This window comes from Strigops habroptila, chromosome 2 (assembly GCF_004027225.2).
Source record: "Strigops habroptila isolate Jane chromosome 2, bStrHab1.2.pri, whole genome shotgun sequence".
NCBI lineage: Eukaryota > Metazoa > Chordata > Aves > Psittaciformes > Psittacidae > Strigops > Strigops habroptila.
In genome coordinates this window covers 7,524,396-7,549,071 of record NC_044278.2, presented here as the reverse complement: position 1 = coordinate 7,549,071, position 24,676 = coordinate 7,524,396, and the positions used below count along the sequence as shown (strand labels likewise).

Here is a 24,676-nt window from a genome sequence, read left to right as displayed (position 1 = left end):
CCTTTCCCTGTACATGCAATGCATTGTCAGCTATGGTTCTGCAGCACTGCACTTTAGCCTTGGGACTTGGATGCTCTTCAAAATGTCAGAGAGATTTTCTTCTTCATAAAGTCCTGTAGGTTACAGGTAATGTCCGGTTATCATTACTAGCATTCCCAATTACTGTGTTTTGCTGAAGGAAGATGGAGAGGTTGAATAGTGTCTTCCACCTTCTGCTTTCTTTCATAATGAAAAGAGGACTCATTTGCTATTGCCTCAAGATACAGCTGGAAAGTGTGTGGTCCTTTGAACACTGGGTAATTGGGACCTTATGACCTTTATCTAAGACTTATTTACATGAAGCCTTGAGTCTCACTTTTCCTGTCATTAGGAGAAGAGCATTTTCCTTTACATCTCTGGACCCTGTCCAGGTTTCCATAGTTCTTCTCCTGACTACCCTGCAACCCTGCAAAGGGCAGGTGTCCAGCATGGGCTCCTGGCTGCCAGGACCTCAGCTGAGATTTCAGCTCTGTTCCAGTGTCCCATACTGACCGTAACATAGCTAAGGACACAGAAAGAAAGAAGAGACACTTCCACAGATCACATTCACATTTAGAATCGTAGAACCATAGAATGGTTTGGGTTGGAAAGGACCTTAAGCTCACCCAGTTCCAACCCCCTGCCATGGGCAGGGATGCCTCAGACTAGACCATGTCACCCAAGGCTCTGTCCAGCCTGGCCCTGAACACTGCCAGGGATGGAGCATTCACCACTTCTTTGGGCAATCTGTTCCAGTGCCTCACCACCCTCACAGTAAAGAACTTCTTCATTTTTCATATATATATATTTGATGATGATAAAGGCAAGGGTCTTTACATGCTACAGACCTAATGGATATGCAAACCGAGCCCTTAGCAGGGAATACAGAACTAGGAAGAAAGTCACAGTTCTAGTAAACTGCAAAACCAGACCAGACTCCCCTTCAGAGAACAACTAAGCACACAACAGCAGCACTCTCCATTGTTCAGTTTCCCCCCATATATTATCATCAAGTGTATTCTATATTTTCCGCCTGAAAGACAGTCAACATCAGCAGAGAGGGAAGCCAGCGAATGAGGGAACCTTCGTTTAAGTCAAGCTTGCAGCATGAATGTAATCTTGAGAAATATATTGACACTGTTCAAATGAGCTTGCATAAGTTGGTCTTTCACAGGTCTATTGGAGGTCCAGAACTGGAGTTGGAACCTACCCCACAGAGCTGATGCTTGACCTGTAAGCCTCCTGTTACTTCCTATGTTTTCCTTGATTCTCTTGGCCATTGCCAGTCTCATAAACCATCATATAGCTGAATACAACATTTGTGCAGTGCCTTTACAAAGAGGAGAACTCCCAACTCCACAATGGACCCGGATGTCACTGCAGTCATCAGTGCTCATCGGGTAGCTGTTTTCAGAAAGCAAATATGTTGGTGTGCACAAGGACTGGGATGAGGAGCAAAACAGGAAGAAATATTGCCTTTCTGGAAATGCATGTACAGCCTTTTCTGGACTAATGTGTACAGTGTTTGTCACCTCATCTCGCAAAGGACATTTGCAGATTTAAAAGGCATGCAGGCAAAAGTAACAAAGATGCTAAAAAGCATGGGAATCATTTCACATAAATGACCTTAAAAAGCAATTGAAAGCATTGCTTGTGTTTTCTTCAGGAAAAAGATGGTCACCAAGGGCTATGGTACTATGCCCTCTGTGCATATGTTTATAGTATAGGAGGCTATATACGATATTCAGTGACATAAAGTAGGGCTATCAGAAGCTTTTGCTCTTTCTGTGACATAACACAAATACAGAAAGATATTTAAGGCAATGGTGGCCAATTCATTGCTGAACTTCCTGGCCACTGTACAGTTGGTTGGAGCTGGGGAAGCTGTTGACAGTCAATCAGATATTGTGCATTTATATATATGCCATATAAAGCCACAGTTATAATTGGTATCAGAAGAGATAATACACCATGCTTTTAACTGTTAAACTAAATCCTAGGACAGGGATGAATCCTAGTAGAGAAGCAGTTTACCTCAAATCTGCCCATAGCAGTATTTGGTGCTAGCCACTGCGAGAAGTACAATAAATGGATGTTAGGCCTGACCTGGATTGGCAATTTCCATGTTCCTCTACCAGTTATTTGCATGGACCCTTGGGAGTACAACTTCACCTTGCCAGAGTCCATGGAGTTGCCGCAGAGATTGGAAGTGATCACTGCACTGCCGCTGATAATCCAGTATTAATGCACCTATTATACAGCTCTTGAGGAATGTCTAACTAATCTGATTGTGCTGACCTGGTGAACTTTCTCAATCCCTTCCCTCTGCACATGGCAGTCATCTGTACCAGAGAGTCAGCACTGCTACCTTTAAAGAACTGCTCTTTGGAGCTGTAAATCCCAGCTGATACTCTGCAAGCTTATATCTACCTGAAAAGTTCAGCCTACTTGATCCTAGTGTAAAGAGATGACACTGGTGGTGGTGAAGAGCACAGCTACAGCAAACAGCTGCCACTTAGATTTCATTGTCTGTCTATTCTGTCCCCTGGTCTGCTATGTGAGCCCTTCTCAGCAGAAGATTTGGTTATCATTTAATGCAGAAATCCTTCCTCCCATGTGTGGATTTGGGAGCATTTTCTGAAGATGATCCAAGCGCACTTGTAGTGGGCCACTATGGAAAACATTATGACAAGGAGACAGTGATCTTGAGCAAAATCTAGGTGGAGTTTAACCATCAGTCTTGGATGTAGAGAGCCATCTGTTGCATTAGCGACCACAGCACAACATGAACACATACCATGACATTAGTATGCATGGCCTTAAACAACACCCATATGTACTGCTTGTGAGAGCTCCCTGCTATGGAGATGTGTCAGAGCGTAATGCTCTCAGTGAGCTCTGGTATATCTGTTATTGTATAGGTTCAAGACCAAAAGCCTTGTGCAGCTGGAAGAATAATATGAAAATGTGAAGAAGAGCGAGGCCTACCAACCTCCCCATCAACAGGAACCCTGTGCAGGGTGCCATGGTCAACGAAGAGGGGCTTGGTCAATACTGCAGCAGCCGTGGTTCCTAGCATCAGAAGGGATGAAAGATTGCTGTCACCTCTCCTATAATTTCCATCCTTCACAAAATCAACCAGTTAACCAGCCTTGAGTGTCCATGCGTTTCTTACTGAAGCCCCAAAAGAACTGGCACCTCCTTGGTGCAAAACAGTGGTTAACCTGCTCTCCTCAAAAGGCCTTTTCCAGAGCCAGTAAAAATCACTGGTAAATATGCTTAGTGCCACCTAAGAGTTCATCAAAAGAGGCCAGGTTATGCTCCACCACTAGCCCACTAGTGCAGTTCCCAACTACATGGGGCAAACTGCATCTCATTAGAAAACAGCAGTCCTGAGGCACGCATGAGGCCAGAGACAGTATTTCACTGCAAGAGAGGAAGAGATCCTGCACCTGTAGCAGGTAGTGTGTAGGTTTAATATTCTCTGGAACATTGTGACGTTCCACTTTGCTCACCCTGCCCCTCACATGGTATTTGCACCTGCAAAGCAGACTGTGAAATACATATGCAGTGCTTATGCCTGTAGAATCATAAAGTGGTTTGGGTTGGAAGGGACCTTAAAGACATGGTTCCAACCCCCCTGCCATAGGCAGGGACATCTTCCACCAGACCAGGTTGCTCAAAGCCCAGTACAACCTGGCTGATGCTTGTAAGGTAAACTGATAAGTTTACCTTACCTAGGTGAGTTGCTAGTCACAATGGTCTTTGGATATAAAACACTTGGACTCAGACACGAGGCTTCTATTCCCATGTAGACACAATGCAAAGACTAAAAATTTCAGAGCAACTGAGGACTAAGCACACACTTTGACACCTTTCAGCACATTGCAGGTAACCTAAATCGCATTCATAGTCTTACTTTGTTGCTGGAGTAGTACAACAGACAACAAAATGCTGGCATGCTTGCTTAGAGTTGTTCCCTCTGGGGCAGTCGTGGGAAGAGTACTGTATTTGCATCGCTTTCCTCAGCTGCCAGGTGTAGCAGCAGAGATAAGCTCTCATGAAACAGGGATGGCAGTGAGGATGTTCTGCCTCATGCCAGCTACCCATGGGCCAAGGCTAAAATTCCACTTACACAACTGTAGTCCTCTCGCAGAGTGCAGGCTGTACCGTCTGGTTGGTACCTGACAATAGACAGTCTCCCTTTCCAAATCTTTATATAGCCAGTGCTCCCTAGGTGCAGCAAGTATTGTCCTTCCATCAATAGGCTGATTGAACTGAAAACAAAGAGCTGATTCAACTCTAAGCCATGAAAAAGGATCCACAGGGACTTGCTCCCTCTGAGGAAGCAAAGAGAAGATGGTGCCTCCCAGTGCTCCTCGCTTGCAAGGTACAGGGCCCTGGGGGAACTGCTGGCCCGCTTACATGCAGAGCAATTGTCATCTGGCTGATTTTTCATTTCATCTGTGAAACTGCTCCATTGTAAAGCTATTTCATCAAGTGGGAGAAAGCATTCCTCATTTCCCAACAAAAGAAGATCCATTTGTTTCCTTAGGCACAATTTACTCTTTCACATTTTTTGGGCTTTGTTGTATTCTTACCTGACAATCTGAGAGTGCTTTTGATGTGAGAGCTAGCCAAATTTGGAGGTGAGACTCGATAACCTGCGAAAGTACAAAGAGAATCTAACATGGTGTGACATTCACCTCCTCTCCTGCCCGTAAGGCACAGAGTACCCCATCTTCTTCTATAGTCTGCTGTGCTCGACGCCAATCTCACTTCAAAGCCACACTAATGTAGACTCTTTACAGTAACTTTGATGGAGACTCTCCGGATTTAAGCCAATGCAGTCTAGATTGGAATAAATCTCACCTCCTCATCCATATGTAACGTATAAATTCCCTCCTGCCACATTTGAATTTTGTCCTGTTGAGCAGGTTGGCATCTAAAGGAGCCTCTCTGAGCAGAATACCAAGACCAAAGAGGCAACAGCTGGATCATAACAAGAAAGCCTACAAACCTAAGTCTTGGCGAGGATGCTCAGATAAAAGAACACTTTTTTGGCATAAGTCACCCAAAAGATGTGAAAAGAACTAAGAGATTTTCCTTCTTACATCAATCCCTCATTGCCACTGAACAAAGCTCACTGACTCATTTCATGCCTTATCCATTTGGAATTACAGTTGGAATCCATCTACTTTTTCTATCTACTTCTTTATACATTGAGGATGGCTTAGAATCTGCCCTACTGTGTAACTGGGAATACCTGAGGTTCCAGATCAACTAATACTGGATACAGGACAATGGTTTGAAGCCATTTCCTAAGTCATTCCCGACAGACAGCTAGAGTATGTGGAACTGAACAGCCAGGAGAGCTGGGGGCTGTCAGGGGAATTAGCAACTGGTATGAAGAATCAACCAACCTCACCCCATAAACCTTAAGTATTGAGCATTAAAAATCAAGCACTTCTCTATCTGGTTAGTTATTCCTTTCCCTTCTTCCTGTCCTTTTTGTCCCACCCTTAGATGAAGGCAAGAATCTCTTCTGGATAGAAATGAAATGCCCTTTTGCTTGTGTTTGCACCAAAGATACCCATGGCTAATACGATAGAACCATTATAGTAAATGCAAGGCAGACGAATAGCACTGCACACAAGTAGCAGGGCCAGCACGCCTCACGGGTGTAGCAGCCAAGCATGCCATGGCAATCAGCCAACCCATGACACTGGATGGGAGCCAATTTGATTTATTTTTGGCAGCCTGACACCGCATACTACTGTGCCAGTCTTCGATCACAGGAACGATAAGAGGTGACCTTTGAAAGTCAAGGGGACTGATGGAGCTGAAAGAGGATCTGTCCCCAGGCTGGAGGACTACTGGAGTGGCAGATGTTTGGTAGCCTTCCTTCTTCTGTGAATGACCACTGTGGTCATGCCAGCAACCACCAGTGCTGCGTTTTGACTGGGAGAAGGGTCAAGACATGGCAAATGTCTTTAAGTCTATGGGAAGATAAGTACCAAAAGAGAAACAGGGACATTTAAAGAGATGAGAGGGAGCAACAGGATTAACATCGGAAAAAGACAAGAGAGGCTTTCTGTCAGGAAATATTTCCTCTCTTTGGGAACTTCTATACTGTGGTGATGCTCTTTTGTGAGATACTCTCTAAAGAGAAAGCAGCTTCTTATTATTATGGACATTGTGCTATAAAGTGTGTTGCAGAACACAACCCAGCATCCTCAGATGGATGAGAAGGCCTGTTTAATCTTTTTTGCATTCCTTTCTTGGATGGCTCTGGGGACACTTACCCAGCTGTTTGAGTTTGCGATTGGAAGGCTGATATCATACTGGAATAGGAAAAAAAAATCTATATTCATTAACATTTTAAAGAGACTATCAGTTTGGCTGTGGCCACACACTTGCCATGTTTGCTTTCTGCAAACATTGGTAAGCTTGAGTATTCCTGCATGCATATTGAATAAGTGTAAAGAGATGCACATATGGGTCTTGAACCCTCAAACAATCACTGAAAACTAATATTAAAATACATATTTGATTGTAGATTTTGCAACTTAACTCTGTTGGCCAGATATTGACATAAGTAACAGTATCATGTGCAAATGCATATGAAATCATGCGTTTAAAGAGCCACTTCAAATGATGTGGCTATGAATGGACGGCCACTTCAGATGATGTTAAAGCCAACGAGAGCATGGGGAAAATACCTGCAAATAATTTAGAGTACTGCATAGAAATAAACCATTCTTGGATGACTGGTGACTCAAACGAGGTAACATTAAGCAAATGAAATAGGCTGCTACTATGAATTTCCTACCTCTATCCATTAGAGCACATTAACCTGAATAAAAATAGAATGTTAATTCAAAGCAGAATCACTATTCCTGTTTAGGAATAAGGCATCCCAAGTCTGAAATAAGAGTTAATTATCCCTCATTATCCTGTTCACAGAGAACCCCAAAGCACTGATTCACTCTGTCCTATTTTTGCCATCAATGTTTATACCTTTGCCCAAGTATAGAAACAATGCAAGTACAGCATGCAACATGCCAAATTAGATTTCACAAATCACATGCCATTTATTTTGCCACTCAATTCATCGTACAAAGAAGGGACAAAGGGCTGGAGACCTGGACAGCAAAAAGCCAACTTGGACAATGCAGCTTCAAAGCTTATCTCTAGAAATGTTGACATGACGGGAGGTAAAACCAGTAACTGTTGGTGTGTACCTTCAGTTCAGGCTCATGCTCTTGAAGGCTGCTCCCTTTGTCCATATATTAAATCATACATGTTCTGCATGAGCTGCTTTCCTAGTACTTGTCTCTTTTCGGATACCTGTTCTTTCCTATCTGTCCATTTTGTTGAGCAGGAACAGAGTCGCCTGAAGTCCCAAATTAGCTACGAAGCTTAGAGAGTGGGAATTGTCATTCGTGGAAAAAAAGTGGTGGACCAAATGAAATGAGGGAGAAACACCAGGAAGTGCAAGATTGGATGCTAAGGCTCTGTAACATTTACATCAGGCTGTTTACGAATATCAAGGTGATATGTCCCACTTTTACCCCAAGCTAATGAATTCAAGAATGTCCTGTACAACTGAATGTCTCATGAATGTGGAGGCCAGTTATGCCTGACACTGCCTCTGCGCATGTGGTGCCAACCTCTGATGTTATTATGTTGTTTACATTGTCTTTCTTTGATAATGTAAGGAAGGTAAAGAACAAGAGCTAAAGTATCCTCAAGTGTGTGATGCATTTTCTGCCCAGCTCAGTATCACAATTCCAAACCAGCTCTTTCTGGTCTGTAAACACTATGCCTCTGTCAAAAATGTTCACTTTTGCCTCTCAAAACTTTTCACCTCTTCCCAGGGGAACTAGTTAAGCAGTGTTGCAGTCAAGAGCAAAGAATTGAAAACATCTCCTAGAGTGACTGTTTGCACTCAATGTTCTCTTCTGTCCTCACTCACTGAGCTGTCAGAGCTTTTAATCTTCCCTTTTCCTACCTTATCCTCTTACCATGAGGGTCTGACCCAGCTGACAGGTCTAAAAGCTTCATGCAACTACAGCTGTAATGGGCTACTTCAAGTACAGAGGCTAGAAGTATTTGTGTGGATGGAATTATAAGCAATGCTGATAACAACATGTTCTTGACTAAGATGTGGTTTGCCAGGAATCTCCTCCATTCACAAGAAGATGGGAAAAAGACCCTTCTTGACCATCCCATGAAGACTAAATGGCCTCTTGCAGTATGAGAACTATCTTGTGAGATTCTCAGCTCAAGTTGGCAGCCCCCAGTGAGCAGGTACCACCTTGGCTTGTTTTGTTGCCCCACTGCAGCTGTCTGTGCTAGTGTGACTGGGAAGGTTCATCGTCCTCTTTAGCATATGAAGAGCTTGGAGAACATTCCCAGGCTCCTCCAAGCCTCCCTGACACTCTCTGGCCACCATGGAAAAAAAGAGCTGGATAGATCCTCCATCTAGAGGAATAGCAGCCTTGAGAGGAGAAGCAGTGTTTCTAAAAGATACCAGGAAGCAGGGAAGAGGGTGTTAAGAAGAACATGCAACCCTCCACCTCTAAAGCCCAGCAAAGGGATTCCCTTAACCCTCGGTCTCTTGCTGGCCAACCTCAGAGGCATCCCCAAGAGACCAAGGGAGGTATCCATTTGTGGAGAGCCCCATTCCCTAGCGAGGCATTCACTCACCTGTCTTCTCTTCGGTTTGGCTGCTCTCCACTGTCTCCATTTGGGGTTGCGCTGTTGCCTTGGCAGTAGCATCCTCTGCAGCAGGGGTGGTGGTGGTGGCAGTGGTGTCAGCAGCAGGCACGTCGGCTTGTTTAGGCTCCTCTTTGTCTTGGGCTTCGTCAGCCTTCAAGGACGGCGAGTTATCAGTGGAAGCTTTAGTGGCACTTTCCGTTTCGGCAGCGGCAGCAGCGGGCTTCTCCTCGGAGGAGGCAGCAGGAGTGGCAGCCTGCGGGGCTGGCTGCTCTGAGCCCGTGTCGGCGGCTCCATCCCCTTTTTTCTCCTCCGCTGGCGCGCTGCTGTCTTTGCTGCCCTCCTCCAGCTGGGCACTGTCAGCAGTGGCAGCTTCTGTGGCAGTGGGAGCCTCGGTCTCTTTGTTTTCGGCCGCTCCACCGGCAGGGCCTTCCTCCTTCTTGTCAGCAGCATCAGTCTCGGATGCCGGGGCATCTCCCTTCTTCTCCCCCTTGAGCTTTTTCCTTGTTATGTGTCCGCGGAAGCTGGCCTGGATTTTGGTGGCTGCCTTATGAGCTTTATCTTCTGGTTTGATGCCATCTTGCTCGATCTTTTGGTCCCCGTCCTCATTTTTTTCAACCTTTGAAGAAGAACAAGGGAGGAGAGCAGAGGAGAAAACAGGGAGATGAGTTAAGGTTTCTCCAGGCGCAGCCCAGGCTCTGGTTTTATCAATCAGGAATGTCCCACCTTCCCTTCTGCTACCCAGTGACATGTTTCAAAGCAGCCTTTCCATTTGGTCTGGGTTTGAAGCCAAGTGGCTCTAATTTCATCCTAGGGATGGACAGACACAGGGGGGTTGTAAGAGGAATTCAAAGCACCTCATCATCTCTGCCAGCAATGCTGAGAGCACCTTGGCTGTGTGGAAAGGCTTGTACCAGCTGCGTTGTCTCTATCCCCATGATTTATTTTCCCATCCATTTTGAAATACGCTGATTTTTTATCCCCTACTCATTTACAAAACACTCTCCCAAGGGGAATTCCCACAGTCCTTCCAAATCCACCTTTGCCTTCGATTCTTTGTTTCTCTTTAATGACACCTTGTTTCGCAGGTGTGTGACTCTAATGACACCAAGTGTTTTGTCCTTTATAGCTTTTTGGCTCAGGGTTGCCAACAGAGACGAGTATTGCTGCCCGCCCCACCACAGCAGATGCTGTCAGACATACACACACATTCACAGCATATACTCCTCACAAACGCCCTGCCTGCAAGCACTCCAAGCACTTTCTCCCCACTCATGGTTTCAATGAAGGAGTAATAGGCAGATGGATATCAGCGGCCCCAATCTCAGCAGATGATTATTATTTCTCTATTGGGGGGAATTCAGCCTTGCAACAAAGGACAGGCATTCTCCATGTTTTTTAAACATAAGCCATGCATTAGAGTCTTAAATGGGACCAAAGCAGAGCCTGTTCCTCATGCTGGTCTGATGCAGGTATTTAATTCTCAGCTTGCAAACCCCCACTGAATCTAAAGGACATACTATGCTCCACCCCAATAATTTAGCAGCCCTTGGGCAAGCAAGAGATCAGCTGCATATTGACAGAAGGACACTGTTCTACTAATATTCCCATTGGGAAGCATTCAAAGGAGATACTCGGAAGCAGAACCACTGGCCTCTTTGCTGTCTGCACCTGGTTTCCAACACTGGCTCAGGTCACAAAAGAAAGAGTAGAGGTGGCTGAGAAAGATAGCAAGGATTTACTGCTGGGTGGAAAGAGGAAACCACTCCTTTGGCCATTGCAACTGAGAGGTGCCATCTGGGGAAAGGGCCAGGAACAAGCAGTCCCAAATCATCACGGTAAAGAGCTGCAGGGGTGGGGATGGGTCTGGATAGAGCAGGAGGTAAGTCTGGGAGCGAGACCGGGTACCGGGATGCTTATGTAGAGGGTGAGTGAAAAAGCCTGTGAACGAATATGCAACTGAAATTAGTACACAGAATTCAGCACAAGGAGTTTTCATGCTCCTCGCCATGCCCAGGGACAAAATGGTTGCTGTACCTATCGCAGGGGCACAGAGGAGCAGGTATGTCTACACTTCCCCAAGTGTATTAAGTGAAGTGGTACGCAAAGTGGGCTGTCATGTTCATCTCGGCTTGTCAGAGAGCAGGTGATGGTTATGTGTAAAGACAATGCAGATGTTAGCATGCTGTAACCCTTCACGTACATCTTTTGCTTACACAGCTAACTCTGCACTGTATCATTCAGCATCTGGGGCACGCTTTCCAGCCTATTTCAGTACAAGAGGATCTGGAAGTACCTTTAAACCAGCATGTTCACAGAAGAGCTGTGATCCAGCCAGGGGAGTGCAGTTCTGCACAGGCTCATCCATCCTGCTCCTTAAGTGAGTTTTGCAGCTTGCAGTAAGTTCTGTGTTGCTGTGGCAACATAACTACTAATACCTGGACTAGCTGGTTTAAGGAAAGCTTGAGTGTGCTGCATTGCACTGTAGCCATAGCAATGTGGAGATAGACTAGGTACTTCCTGAGAGTGACACTTAGATGCCCTAGCTTTGACTGTCTATCCCTAAGGACTGTAGCCAATTTCAAACAGCAGCAGGACTGGGAGACTGGAAAGACAGTTTAGACACGACTGCAAGACCCTAAAGGTCCAGTCTCATATGCCAGCTCCTTCAAAACCATTAGTGAATGTGACAAAACTGGTAATTCCTGGGTAAAGATGAAAACCATTGACTCGAAGGGAGATCTGTCTTGCCACTGGCCTTGCACCTCTCAAATCCCACATATCTCCTGTGCCAACCAGGGAAGCTATTATAAAGTGTTGAATTCATGCCTCTCTGCCTCCAGAGGAGCTACCTGGTACCTGGGCTACGAAGCCCTGAGGTTTATCTGCTTCCCACTGCTAGCAGGAGGCCTGGGCACAGCAAGAAGCACAGCAAGAAGAAAGCATCCTGCTATTCTGACAGCTGAACTTGCAGAGACCTGTACCTGTCAGGGAATGGGAGAGCATTTCTCTCCAGAGAGGCCAGACTGAAACCTCTCACCCACACCTACTGCATTACAGAGCTTAAAAGGCTCCTTTGCTGTTCCGATGACATCATGGTCCTCTTATCCCAGTTGGGATGACATCAGTTTGAGTCCTTGCCAGATCACAAGGTTTGCAACTGCAAAATGTATTTCCAACAGGGTGCTTTCAGCATAATTTCAGATGTAAAAGACAAGAAATACGAAGCTGGGGCAGAGGTGGAGTTTAAGATCATGGATGAAAGAAATGTACTAATAGTTTGTCTGTGCCAACTGTGGCCCTCAGCAATCCCGTTTCTATTCAGTCCTTCCTCGCTGAAGCATTTGAAATGACTTATTTCAGGCTACTGGCCTGCAGCTACTTCTGGGGTAGGACACGGTATCCATACAGTATGTGTGTCATGTTGTATAACAATGGGTTGGGTGAGAAACAGATTGTTCAGAGGGAAACTTCTGCTCACACAAAAAAAAAAGACAAAGGCTCTTCATCTGTGGATTATGCACAAATTAGATAAGCCTTAATTAAGGAAGCTGCTCAAAAATAACCTCTATGTAGTGAAGCTCCTAGAAAGCAATTTATCTTCCTTGGAAAGCTAAAAGGGTGAACCAGCTCTGTCAGGGTGTATTCAAAAACATCTCAGTGGAAAACAAGAAATCTGCCTGTCTTATCTATCTGCCATGCGTGTATGACATCTTGGCTGGAGTATTGTGGCTGGAATAAAGTGACAATTATTACTAGTGTTTGTACAGAAACTAGGGTTCCCAGCCAGGAATCAGATATGGCAAGATTAAGTTTTATATACTAGTATTCCATCACACACCCCCTTCATTTACACATTTATCTGTAAAGTAAACTCATGCTAGTCATTAGTATTGACATATTCATGATATCGTGAGTGTGCATGCAATGTACTGTCATTTTACACAGAGCAAAAGTCCTCTGTTTCATTTAGTGTGGAAGAAGTCATAGATTCTTCCATGGCAGAAGAGTTGAAATTACTGAGGTGGGTGGACACATAGCTCTGTGGACGTATAAAAGGACATACATAGTCAGGACCATTCCCATTGAAGCCAGTGTGCAAAGCTTTGCCTTTATGAACACGCTGCTAAGTTTTGATGTCTCTATCTACACAGCCCACAGCATCTTTCCAGTCCTAGAGGGATGATCCTCTCACCATCTCCATCTGCTTGCCTGCCACACCTCCAGGTTTCTAGGACATGCCTTCCCAGGCAGACAGTTCCTGTGAGACTTTCCTTGCTGTCACATGGTGGAGAGCAGGAGATATAACATTAACATCTATAGGCAGAGGTCAGTTTTTAGGTACCAGGAACATGGAAATGGCATGAAGCCATGACCCCAAGAGGACTTCTAATCTCTGGCAACCTTCCCACCTTCCATCTCCAAACCCACAGCTTACAGAGGGGTCAAAATATGGCAAAGAATGAAGTGTTACTATAACCTTCAGGCCTTTCTAAACATCCCACATGCTGGTACATTAGGGAAGGGGAAATGAAGAAACTAGATGTTTTCCAGATATTCCATTTCTTTGCAGCCACACACAGGCAAAGAGCAAGAAGGAAGGGGACTGATTGCTTGGTCTTTGCTTGTTGTTTGCCTACTTGTCTCTCATGGTGCACCTCATTGCCCATCCTTGGAAAAATAGTCACATAGGTTTGTATGTTGGATGCTGGGATGGAGAGATCAATAAAGAACTGACTGTTCCATTAAAAGGTCTTTCAATATCATACTGTCTCCTCTGCCCTTTTCTATAGCTCCCCCTTTCCTGGTGTTTCTCTGCCTGCTAACATATAGCATGTATCAACCTCCTTAACGTTCATCCTAGGATCAGGCTGCTATACACTCAGTCATCACTGATACCCATCTCCTTTCTGTCCTTATCTAGGAGCTCCTCTTTAACGTGACACTAAATCCCAGAGCCCTTCCATTCACGTTGCTGTCTCCTGGTATTCCGAAACCTGCGTGCCACAAGTCCAGATTTAGGATTTACACAGCTTTTACCAGAGGATGCATTAGTATTGGCCAGTGCCTTGACATCCATAGAACCAGTGACAGTTATCAATAAGCCGCTTCATAACACAAGGAAAACATGATATCCAACTATTGATAAAAGCACCAACCTGTGTTCTCCATGCAAAGATATAGGGACCTAAAGTCATTCCTTTCTCATGACACCTGCATTAAGGTATGGAAACCTTTCCTTCAGTTAGCTAGGTGAAGTATTGCTGAATCAACTTGTGGTACTTGTGGGGTTAAGGTGCATCTCAGCCCATACTCTAACCTTGACTAGAGCAAAATGCATGTTCCTACTGATGTTACTCAAGGTCACAAAGAAATGTAGGCACCTGACTCCCATTGGATTCACAGGATTGAGTCACCTTGATGCCTTTGTGGGCCTGGCTCGACGTGACCCGATTTGTCTCAGAGACAGCGTTTAAGGAGCAGAATGCATCAAAGAAAACTAGACCAGCTGTCTCCCCAGAAGGAGTAAAGCATGGACACATGAGAGAGAGAAAAGGCTTTCACGCCTTGCGAAGTGAGGAAGCGATTTAGCACAGAGAACAGCTTTTTGTAACCCAGATAAATGGTGTGAAGACACCTGGCTGGAGGATGGCATTTCTCCGCACAACCTGTCTGCGAGGCGAGGAAACAAACAGAGTTCCTTTTTTCCTCCCAGGATGAGTATGGTGATAGTGGATAAAACACCCTTGAGAGAAAAAAGGTTAATTCAACCCTCTGAAGGCTTGTGCACAATGGTTCCCCAGGGTATAACCAGCAGGGTTTCAGCTTTCCAGTTTCAAATCCTGTAATAATGGAGTTTCCACCCTTTCCTCTCGAAGATCCTCTCACATGTAGGAAATTTCCCCTCCATTTTATGGTGCCTGGAATGGAATCAGCTAATGATGGTCAGGCAGATGGATGGATTTTATTCACTTGCATACAATGACTGAGAAGAGAGGTAGAAAATAATCTAATCTAGACCTATTTACATATTTTCAGGATGCATTCTCAATAAATCCATTATATTCTCCTCACCTGCTTTGTGACCCTCCTTTCTATTTGTCACCATGTTTCTGTTAAGCTGATGATCAACCAGGGTGCCTTCTACACCCTGAAGCTCCAGTGGTTAAATGGAGAAACCCACTCAGTACTCCCTGTGCTGCCTTTGCATAGAAACCTAGAATGGTTTGGGTTAGAAAGGACCTTAAGATCATCCAGTTCCAACCCCTCATCTCTCAGTTCAAAGCACCCAAAGTCTCAGAGACAGGATTGGGTTGCAGTATGCTTTTATAGTTAACGTCAAGGGCATGTGTGGCCCTTGGGGTATGGCCCAAGTGTGTGAGGGCACTTGAGTGCACAAGGTCTGTGTGGACTGTGTTGAAGGCCTTGGGTGTTTGGCACAATCAGCATCCATACTTTTGCTTCAGGTTGGATTGTGGCGCATACGGTGCTGTCAGTTGTGCCTAGTCTCCGTTATGGAGGGAAATAGTTGTGTCACTCCAGAAGGAGCCAGCCAGCAGGCGTTCACATCAAGGGACCAAAGCCTGGAAATGAAGCAGGAAGGTATCCAAGCTGACAGTGTACATCCACTCCCAAAAATAGACCGTGTTGAAGAAATCCAGCAAAGGGACCAGGTGAAAAATTTCCACTGAACTAAGCTTTGATTAGAAAAGCTCACTCAAAAAACACATGGTTTCTGCTGCAGATGGGCTGAGACAGAAACACAAGCCTGGATATCACTGGACTGAAGAGAAGGTTTATCTAGGCTCAAATTGTGTGGTTTGTGTGGTCCTGTTTGGGGCAGTTTGGGCAGTTTGATGCTATGTGAAGTATCTTAAACACCTTCATAGTCTGAATGCCATGGTCTGCTGAGCATGGGCAGGTAATGAAACCCTGAATTATCAATCTCTCTCCCTCTCCTCCTTTTGTTTCTCACTCTCTTTAGTTTCTTGCTTGCTTAGTTTTGGACTCCACAGAGATTTTCAAGGAATTGTTATATACCTCTGGTGGCTCCAGAGGTTAATAACATGTCCCCATGAGGGCTGGACACATTTGTTTCTGCTCTAGCTGCAGCCAAGGGCCAGACTTGCTTCCCTGAGATCTGGTGCAGTAGAACCTCCCCAGAGCCCAGGCTTATGCAAGGTTTCTGGAGCCACTTCCACAAGAAGCAGCATCTTGTGTCCTGCAGCTCCTGTCCCATTCCCTCCATGGGAACACAGGGCTGCACCCAGCTCTGCTGATGGGAAATATCCCTACTTCTCCCCAGCCAGAGTAAACTGCAGGCAAGGATTCTACAAGCCCTTCCACCGCTGGTCTCTGAGGTTACCTTGATCTTTCCCCGTTGCACCTAGGAATTATGAGGAATTTTGTGCTGGAACCATCAGTCCATGGGCAATTAGACTGAGGCCCTGCCACTAGCTCAGTATCTGCTTGTGCTCCTTGCTTGTTTGCCCAGGTTTTTGCAGCCAGCAGGATAACAATGACAGGCTCAAGCCCCAAGTCCATCCAGTCTCTGAACCTCCTTTTTAACCTGCCTGTTAACCTTGAATCTCTTCTGGTACCTCCTTCTGGTAGCAACTGCCAACGCCATGAAATCTCTCAACCTAGTGATGAGAAAGCTAAGCATCAAGTAACTCCCTCACTGCCTGATGGTAAGCTCAGGGCTGTATTTGTTCTATTATTACTATTATTATTATTATTACTACTACTATTATTTTAGTTTCTGTCACTGGAAATGGGGGCAATTATCTTCTGAGAAAGCATTTGCAAGTTCGTTGAAGTCAAACAAACATCCCCAGTAATTAGGGAAAACAAGCCGCTAATTCCCAGTGTCTTGGGAACCTGCTTAGAAAGTGTGCTTTGCTATTGCAGCAGTGACCTTCCCCACTCAGAACAGCCCCAGGCTTTGCCACTGCAGGGGTGGAAAGGAGAGGGGAGGTGTGGGGCTGAAACCCAGGGTGGCAAGAAGAGGCACTGTGAGGTCTGGTAAGCTGTGAGGCTAAGGAAGGGAGAAGACAGAGCTCAAAGCAGAGAGGGAAAGGAATGAGAGCAGAGAAGAGGGAGGAAGAAAGGAACCAAAGGCAGGGAGAGAGGTAAAACCCGTGCAAAGCCAAGGCATTAAATGGAAGAGAGGCAAATAAATACAAGGCACAAAAGCAAAGATGCGATACAGAGAGAGCGCAAACGAGAGAGAAAATTACTGATCCGCATCCGAAGAATGTGACAGTGGGAAATACCAAGAGAAAACAGGCAGCTAAACAGCCGAGCAGGGTCTGCTGGAGCAGATCTGCATGACTGACTGTGCCACAGCTGAAAGTGGTGCTGGCAGTGCCCTCTCTGGCCCATGCCACCTCGCTGCACCACCCTAGCTGTCATTTCCATGAGCACTGGGCTGGCAGTGCTAGCATAAGTGTCATAAGGAGAGGCATAAGTGTCTATCAGAACCTGAGAAGCTCTCCAGAGAAGACCTGTATGACACAGCTTCTTTCACCCAAGAACCTGGGCTTGGCTGCCTGAGACCATCCCCTGTTTGTATAACTTCAGTACTTTTCAAGCACCATAAAACTGATGAATCAGGGCTGTGATTGCAGCTGTCACTCCTGTGCCATACCCCTCTCCCATCCTTCAGGTAGGGGCTGTCACCAAAGCACAGACATGGCTTTGATTGGAAAGATCCTCTGGGGCCACAGGCAGCTGAACACGAGACCCAGTAGCCTCAGGGCTTAATCACTTATTCTAGAGACTGGCATCGAGCTATGGGAAATGCACATGTGGCTTCGAGCCATTTTGTTTCCTACTTTGCTCCTCTGCTGCATACAGACCTATTGAAGAAGCAGGAGGGGGGAGGCAAGCCTTCAGTGCATGCTGCGATAGACCCTTTGTGGGCACTGTTAAGTTAGTGTTAGACCTCCAGCCAAAAAGAACATGTTGAATAGATGTGCTAGGGAAAAAAAGCCACAAGTGTTTGGATTCGCCATTTATAAGGGCTAGTATATCACAGCCACATTGAAGTAGTCACCCACAGCTTCTCCTAAGCTTCCTGCTGTAGGAAAGTTGTTCTTTCTTTCCACTTTTCCAGTCCCTGGGCTTCCCATCTTTAAGTTGTTATTAAAAAGGAGCTTCAATAAGCTTCAAACATCTTGGTCACAAAGTCTTTTTCCCGTTCTTCAGTCAGGAAGCATGGCAGGAGCCTCAAAGCACTGCACATTGTAATGCTTTTTCCGCAGGCACACAGTTTAGATCACTCTGTGTGTGGTGCATCTGCAGCGCAACCAGACTGTACTTGAGTACAGCCCTGTGGAGGGCTTTACTCACCAATCCTCCTGGCAGAGAAGTCGAGGGAAAAGGGATCCCTGGTGAGGATGAGGGAATGGGTGGGCAGGCAGGGCGCACAAAGCTCCTGCCACTTCCTTATGCCCTGCTGCAGATGTGATATGGAAAGAGGGGTTTCATCCTAAGAAGGATTTGTGAGTCTCTGGAATAGGAACCTTCTTCCCTCAGGATGCCATGCAAAGCCAGGCAGAAAGCACTGGGAAGTATGCACAGATGACCTAACACCAGGCAGTGTGCAGTGTTTCCTCTCCTGTTACTAAGGGCCAGTTCAGACAGCACAGCTTTGTCACCTACTGAAAAGCAAATCTCCAGGGTCCTCCACGCTCTCCCTGTGCACTGCAGGAGCGCTGATTCCCTCCATCTTTAACGAACCCTGCAAGAGCACTGCTTTTTACCCAGTCTTTGGACATTTCCCCCAAAGCTGATTCTCTGGGTTTCTCTGGCAGTTGATTCCTTTGGTGAACTGAAGAGTTTTTGCCAGACTTTCAGCCAGCCATCTGCATCTTGTCCATGTTGAATCATAGAACCATAGAATGGTTTGGGTTGGAAAGGACCTTAAGCTCATCCAGTTCCAACTCCTTGCCAGGGGCAGGGATGCCTCACACTAGACTATGGCACCCAAGGCTCTGTCCAACCTGGCCTTGAACACTGCCAGGGATGGAGCATTTATCACTTCTCTGGGCACCCTGTGCCAGCACCTCACCACCCTCACAGTAAAGAACTTCTTCCTTATATCTTATATCTTGAGAACAGCCTGTTTCTGCTTTCTTAGTAACACTCCTTCATATATCAATAGCTCTCATACCATCCTTCCTTGCCAGATGACTCTTCCTAGCTCTCTTAAGCTCTACTTCGAGATCTTACTTTGGTTACAGAATTTACATTTGCTCTACAGAGAAATGACTAAAACGTCTCCCCAGCTTTAATGAATAATGAAACACTATACTCACAAAAATAATAATTAGCAATATAGCTAAAAATAAATCAATGTGCGGATCACACTCCCAAAGGCAGTAGGAAAAGCTGCAGCCACGAACATAGATGGTGCTGAAAATAGCTAAGCACTTAGGGGAAACAAAGAAGAAAAGAAAGACGAGGGGAACTTGGGGATGGCCGAGTGTCTGACAGCAATCCACAGGGATTGTTGAACAGAGCCCTGAGTCTGCTCCATTTCCTGTCAGCATTCCCCAAATGCTATTCAGCACATTTAAGAGTTATCTGGGGTTGTCAAAAAGTTGGGTAGCTGGAGCAGGCTGGGATGAGAAAGATGGAGTGGAAGGATCTCAAGCCCTTTTCAGAGGTCCCCCAAGAGTTTCCATCTGGGCTCCTAATGGTGAGCTTCCCGATGAAGGAAGAGCCAAATGTATGAGGATTTATGATGATGACAACCATTATTATTTCTACATCCTTGGGGTATATCTCCCTTGTGGTGCTGGGAAAGGAAGCAATGAAACAAGCAACAGGACTCGAGACAATGGGAGTGTGCCGAACACGAGGAAAAGCACAGGCAGCACGCTGGTTTACAGAGGAAAAGCAGTTCAGATACCACAGGAACCAGCTTGCTTTCTCCTAGCACCATCTAAAATACAGAGCTATTTCTTCGCAGAAAGACATCATTCGTGCTTCTTCAGGAAGTCACAGCACTTGCCAGTCCAATTTATTGACCCATTTACAATAACAATACTGAGTCCTTTATAAGACGCATAGTTGGAGTTAAGTGAATTGTAGGTCTGCTCAAATGAAGCAAAGATTATGGTATGCAAATACCTATATTATGTGGCCAGGTTATGTCATTATTGTACTCTACTTTTCAGATGAACTGGTCCCTCAGCCACCAAAACAGACACAAATCATGCAAATTCCATTACAGTGAATGATTTTAGAACTACAGATTCTAGAACTATCTAAAATTTTAGCCCAGGAGTGTGGATTTCTTTTTCTTTTCTTTTTTTAGTAACTCTTTTTTTTCCTTCTTCCCAGAGAGAGGAAATCATCTCGTGTAACTATCACAAACTGCATGTCACAAACACACACACATATAAACACAGTGGAGTGAGTAATTTGCAAGAAATCCATTGCCTTAAGTTAGTTTGCATAACCAATTCACTAAATCCTGCTGAAATGAAATCAGAAATGAAGCCTAGACACAGAATATTTTCAAACAGATGAAATTCAACAGGACTCATTTGATCCCTTCCAGAAAGAATGAGTTATGAATCCACAGACACTTTCTGTGCTCTTTGAATTCAGTCACTAACTCAAGGTTTTCAGATCTGCCTAAGCCTTAGTAATACCTGAGAATACTCAGTGTAGAATTGGAGCACCTATTGGGGCTTTCAGGTAACTAACATTTTGATCTCAGTGCAAAGCAGAGGAAAAAGGTTTCCACCTGTATTTTGCTTTGGTTGCAGAAGCAATTATTTTAAAGCCTGAAGAAAATATAACACATTCCCCCAAGATGCCTGCTTTCTAGATTGTATCCTCACAGCCCTTTACAAACACTCTTGAATTATTAACACTTCAGTATACATTCCTATGCCTCAGCTTTAGTGGCTCAACATAAAACTTGATTGAAAGAAGAATTAAAGGGCCAGGTTTTAGGAACGAATGGTGGGATCTTGACAAACGCCTACTTGCCTTAATCCTATTGAAACCAGTGTGAATTAGGCACGAAAGCTCTTTGGAAAATGCTGCTAGGCTCCTGCCTCTAAAAATCTTATTTGTTAGGACAGTTCTGTAAATTTTTTGATACCACCCTGCCACTGTTTGGAACTAGGCTTGTAAACATGTGCTGAAGAGTAAAACAAAAGAGCTTAAAGAAGACTTAAAGTGTTAGTAGGAAACCTGGGTATTTGAAGCTTAGGAAACTCCGGGGTATAAAGGGATTACATTAAAATCTTGCTCCAATTTTTCGCAGTTGGAAAGTTAAAATGCAGGAGACAGAGGCTTGGTGAAGGAGGACAGAGGATCTCAGCTGACAGACAGCTGCCCTACAGCACTGCCCTACCTTTACTGCCAAATTCCTTTGTTATCCCGGCCCATACTTTTCACAGCGTGATTTCCAGTGGTATGTTCTACATCTCTGAGTAGCTGGCTTCAGACACCTCGAGTCTGATTTGGAGCAGTGCTGAGCACTCAGAGCTGCAGCTGACAGTAATGGGAAATGTTTTCAGATATGTGCAAATGAATATAAAAAAACTACTCATAAAAGTCAGGTCCTCTCTTCCTCAAATTCGGCACATAAAATTAGGGAGTCCTGCTGACCAAACCCCCTCTTTGTGCTTCACTTGCCTTAGTAATACCTGAGAATACTCTGATGAGTAAAAACACTCATCTCCACATGGGTGTTGCAAAGATTTACTAAGTAGTGTTAGGGATGTGCTCAGAATGACAAAAAGCCCAGGAGAAAATGAGCATTTCTGATTTCAGAGCAGAGTTTGAATCGTATTTATTGAGTGAATCCATGGGGTCACACGCTGACTTATTATGAGAGAACAAAATATTGAACAACTGCTCATTAAGTGAACACTGTCCATTCTGTGGCCTAAATGAAGTAGGAATCCCTGGGAAGAAAAATCGGATGTGTTCCTTTTATTAGAAGCGTATGGAAACACATTGACTAGAGGAGATCATGCTGAGGTTGCACAGGCAACAGCATTTCCAACATTGGCTAGTTGTTTGATACTTGACTTAGCAGCCTTAATAACTTCCTTCTAACATCATTTCTCTGTGGTCTTTTTCACACATATACTACCACATGTTTAGCTGAAGCCTAAATCTAGTTTATAAAATCATTGTATCATAGAATGGTTTGGGTTGGAAGGGACCTTAAAGCTCATCTAGTTCCAACCCCCTGCCATGGGCAAGGACACCTTCCTCTAGACCAGTAATGTGGGATAATTCAGCTTTTACCCCTGAAATCTTCCTCCCACATGGGAATACTGATGAAAAAGTAGTCCCAATATCAGCAGCGTGCTGTCTATAATATGATGTTCCTCCCTTGTGGGAGTCACGCTTCAATCACTCAGTACCTGCCTGTGGCTTCAAAGCCACAAGTTGGCCATCCTTGAATTAGGCGAGGCAAGATTATCAGTGGAAAACGAAATGTTTTTCTTAGGAAAAAATAAATTAATAGAAAGTATGTCTTATCTGGCAATTTAATGAGTGCACAATTACTGCACCAGGGAAAAGCCCCCTAAAGATTTAATCATTTAATATGTACAAAAAGCTACTGAACAGAGAACTACTTTGTTCAAAGGATCAGTTATATCCTCGCGTAGTTTTCAAGCAACTCAGTGGCTACCCTTCGCCGTCAGAGCTGGGATGGCAGGGGTGCTGCAGGGCAGAAGCACAGGGCATTGGTAAAAGTGGAGCAGAGGAATGACAGAAACCCTGTTCAGCACTTTGCTGTGCTCCGTATAACTGAGTGCTGCTCCACTGCCACTGGCACCAAACTGACCTCCTGTTTACACCACAGTACTTGAAACTTGTGCTTTTTAAACACTGTGCCCATCTCCAATTCTGATTAGCTTCTCCAGGCACCTCTGTGCTGCTCACACACAAATTCCCAAGCAGCAGAATCGCTCTGTATGGTACCCTCAGAGGTACTCAGCATACTCTGTCGTCTGCTGCACCTGACGGCAGGAAAAGCTGAGAGGCAAGTATCCAAGAGAGAAGTTGAAAAATTACAGGTTGGGGATACCAGCATCGATGATACTGTGTGAAACTGAGATGCAATGAATCATATGTGAAAGATGGAACTGAAGGGAGGAGATGGAAATGAGGAGGCAGAGGAACAAGGAGCACATTTTGCTCTCTGCAGGGAAAAGTCGGACCCACAGAAGATAAACACAAGAAAGCTAGCCCTGTGCTGTGGCAGTGTACACTTATTCCGTAACAAAGCCAGAAGCAGGGGCTGCCTAGGGGTAGGTTGAAACCCCACCTGATTTGGGAGCAGTAGAGACTACACCATCACAAATGCTAACACAAGACCTACATTTCCACTACCAAACATGCATCAGGTTTGATCGCACCTTCGCTTTGCAATGAGATCTCTTTCTTCCTTACCCTGATAGCCTCTCCACTTCCATTCTTAACTGGCGGAGGGACAGTGTCCTTCCTCCAGACCCGCCAACAGGACCTTCTCTTTTGGCTATCTATACTGCCTCCATGAATTATCTCTCTGGATCACTCCACCTTGACCATCAACTCTGCATTAAACAGCCAGAGGTTCAACTCCAAAGGAGCAGGAGGAAGGTCTATTAAGCTGTCATGGAGGGCAATCTCAGCAGAAGGTCCTCACAAGGCTTCAAGTCATAACTAACAATTAGATTTGGTGGGTTTACAGTGTCATTCCATGCTGGGACATCTCAGGACAAAGGACAGAGGCACAACTCTTCTTCCAGGCTTACAGAGTGCCAATGACTTGCTTTTTTTCTCCCCAAGAATTCTGAATTTCTGTACTGGGATTTCTGTATTTCCACTTCAATCTCTGCTAAGAAAAACTCTCCCTTGAGCATATTAGACTGCTTTGTGCCCCCCCTGGGAGTAGTAAACTGTTTTCTGGAGGTAATTCATGGACACAGAGGCGTAGGAGGCAACGTACCAGATCATCAGCAGCCAACATATGTAGCAATGGTGGGAAAAACTCCCACCTATGCCTGGCCAGAAAACTGTGACCCATCTCAGGCACAACAGATTCGAGGAAGGCAATACAGACATTCATAGTCTTCACAATAACAACAGTGTATTCAGACAAGGGAGAAACCTCTGGTGTATGACTGTGTATCACCCAAGTTCTTGCCTCTTCTCAAGCTCCCTATTAAGCCCAATCTAAAGGCCCTGATGTCTTTATTAAGCCCATCCTGGTCTGGAGTTTATGTTCCAGACAGACTGCCTCGCCCATACACAACCTCCCCACCTGGACATCCTTCAAGGCAGCAACCAAGAGCCTAAACTTCATGAGAACACCACCAAGCTCAGGACAGAGGACCTGTGGTACCCATAGCCCTGCTTGCTCCCTCAACACTCCACCTCAGCCCTTCCTCAGGAGAAACTGCCATGGAATCCTGTAGGCAGAAGCAATCCCACAAGCACAAAGCAACTGACAAATAAAGGAAACCAACCATTTGCATTTCTCAAGCTATTTCTTCCAGGTGAGGTGCAAGGAGGGAAGAAGAGAGGAACAAACCTGTACTTTTTCTGCCCTTTCTAGATTCACTCATCATGTGAAAACTAGTTTAAAAGCTGTTGCTTGTAGATAGAGAAAACAGGCAGAATTACTTCAGCCGATAATTCCACTTTCTTCTATGCCTCAGTTTTCTCACATACAAAGGGAGTAATAACAAGAGTGTTAGGCTTGATTTGTTAAGGATCTAAGCCGACATCTTCCGACACCAGTGACAAGTGTAGTTGTAGTTTCAGTGATAACACATTTGGCCCCTTTTTGCCCAATTATTTTGCAACCCATTGTTCATAAGCACTACTACAAAGGCGCGTGATTCATGTGTTACATAAAAAGCCCAACTTATAAGTATCTTTCTGGCCACATGGTAAAGGCCGAAGC

The 24,676-nt window shown here is 45.1% G+C and overlaps 1 protein-coding gene across 1 annotated transcript in view; it reads right to left on the bottom strand.

The window, feature by feature from the left end:
• GAP43 (growth associated protein 43) overlaps positions 1 to 24,676 on the bottom strand; it is a 57,487-nt gene that overhangs the window by 20,030 nt on the left and 12,781 nt on the right. Inside the window, exon 2 of the mRNA XM_030471453.1 lies at positions 8,731 to 9,358. Coding sequence (XP_030327313.1) covers positions 8,731 to 9,358 — 628 coding nt within the window. The remainder of the gene's footprint in view (positions 1 to 8,730; positions 9,359 to 24,676) is intronic.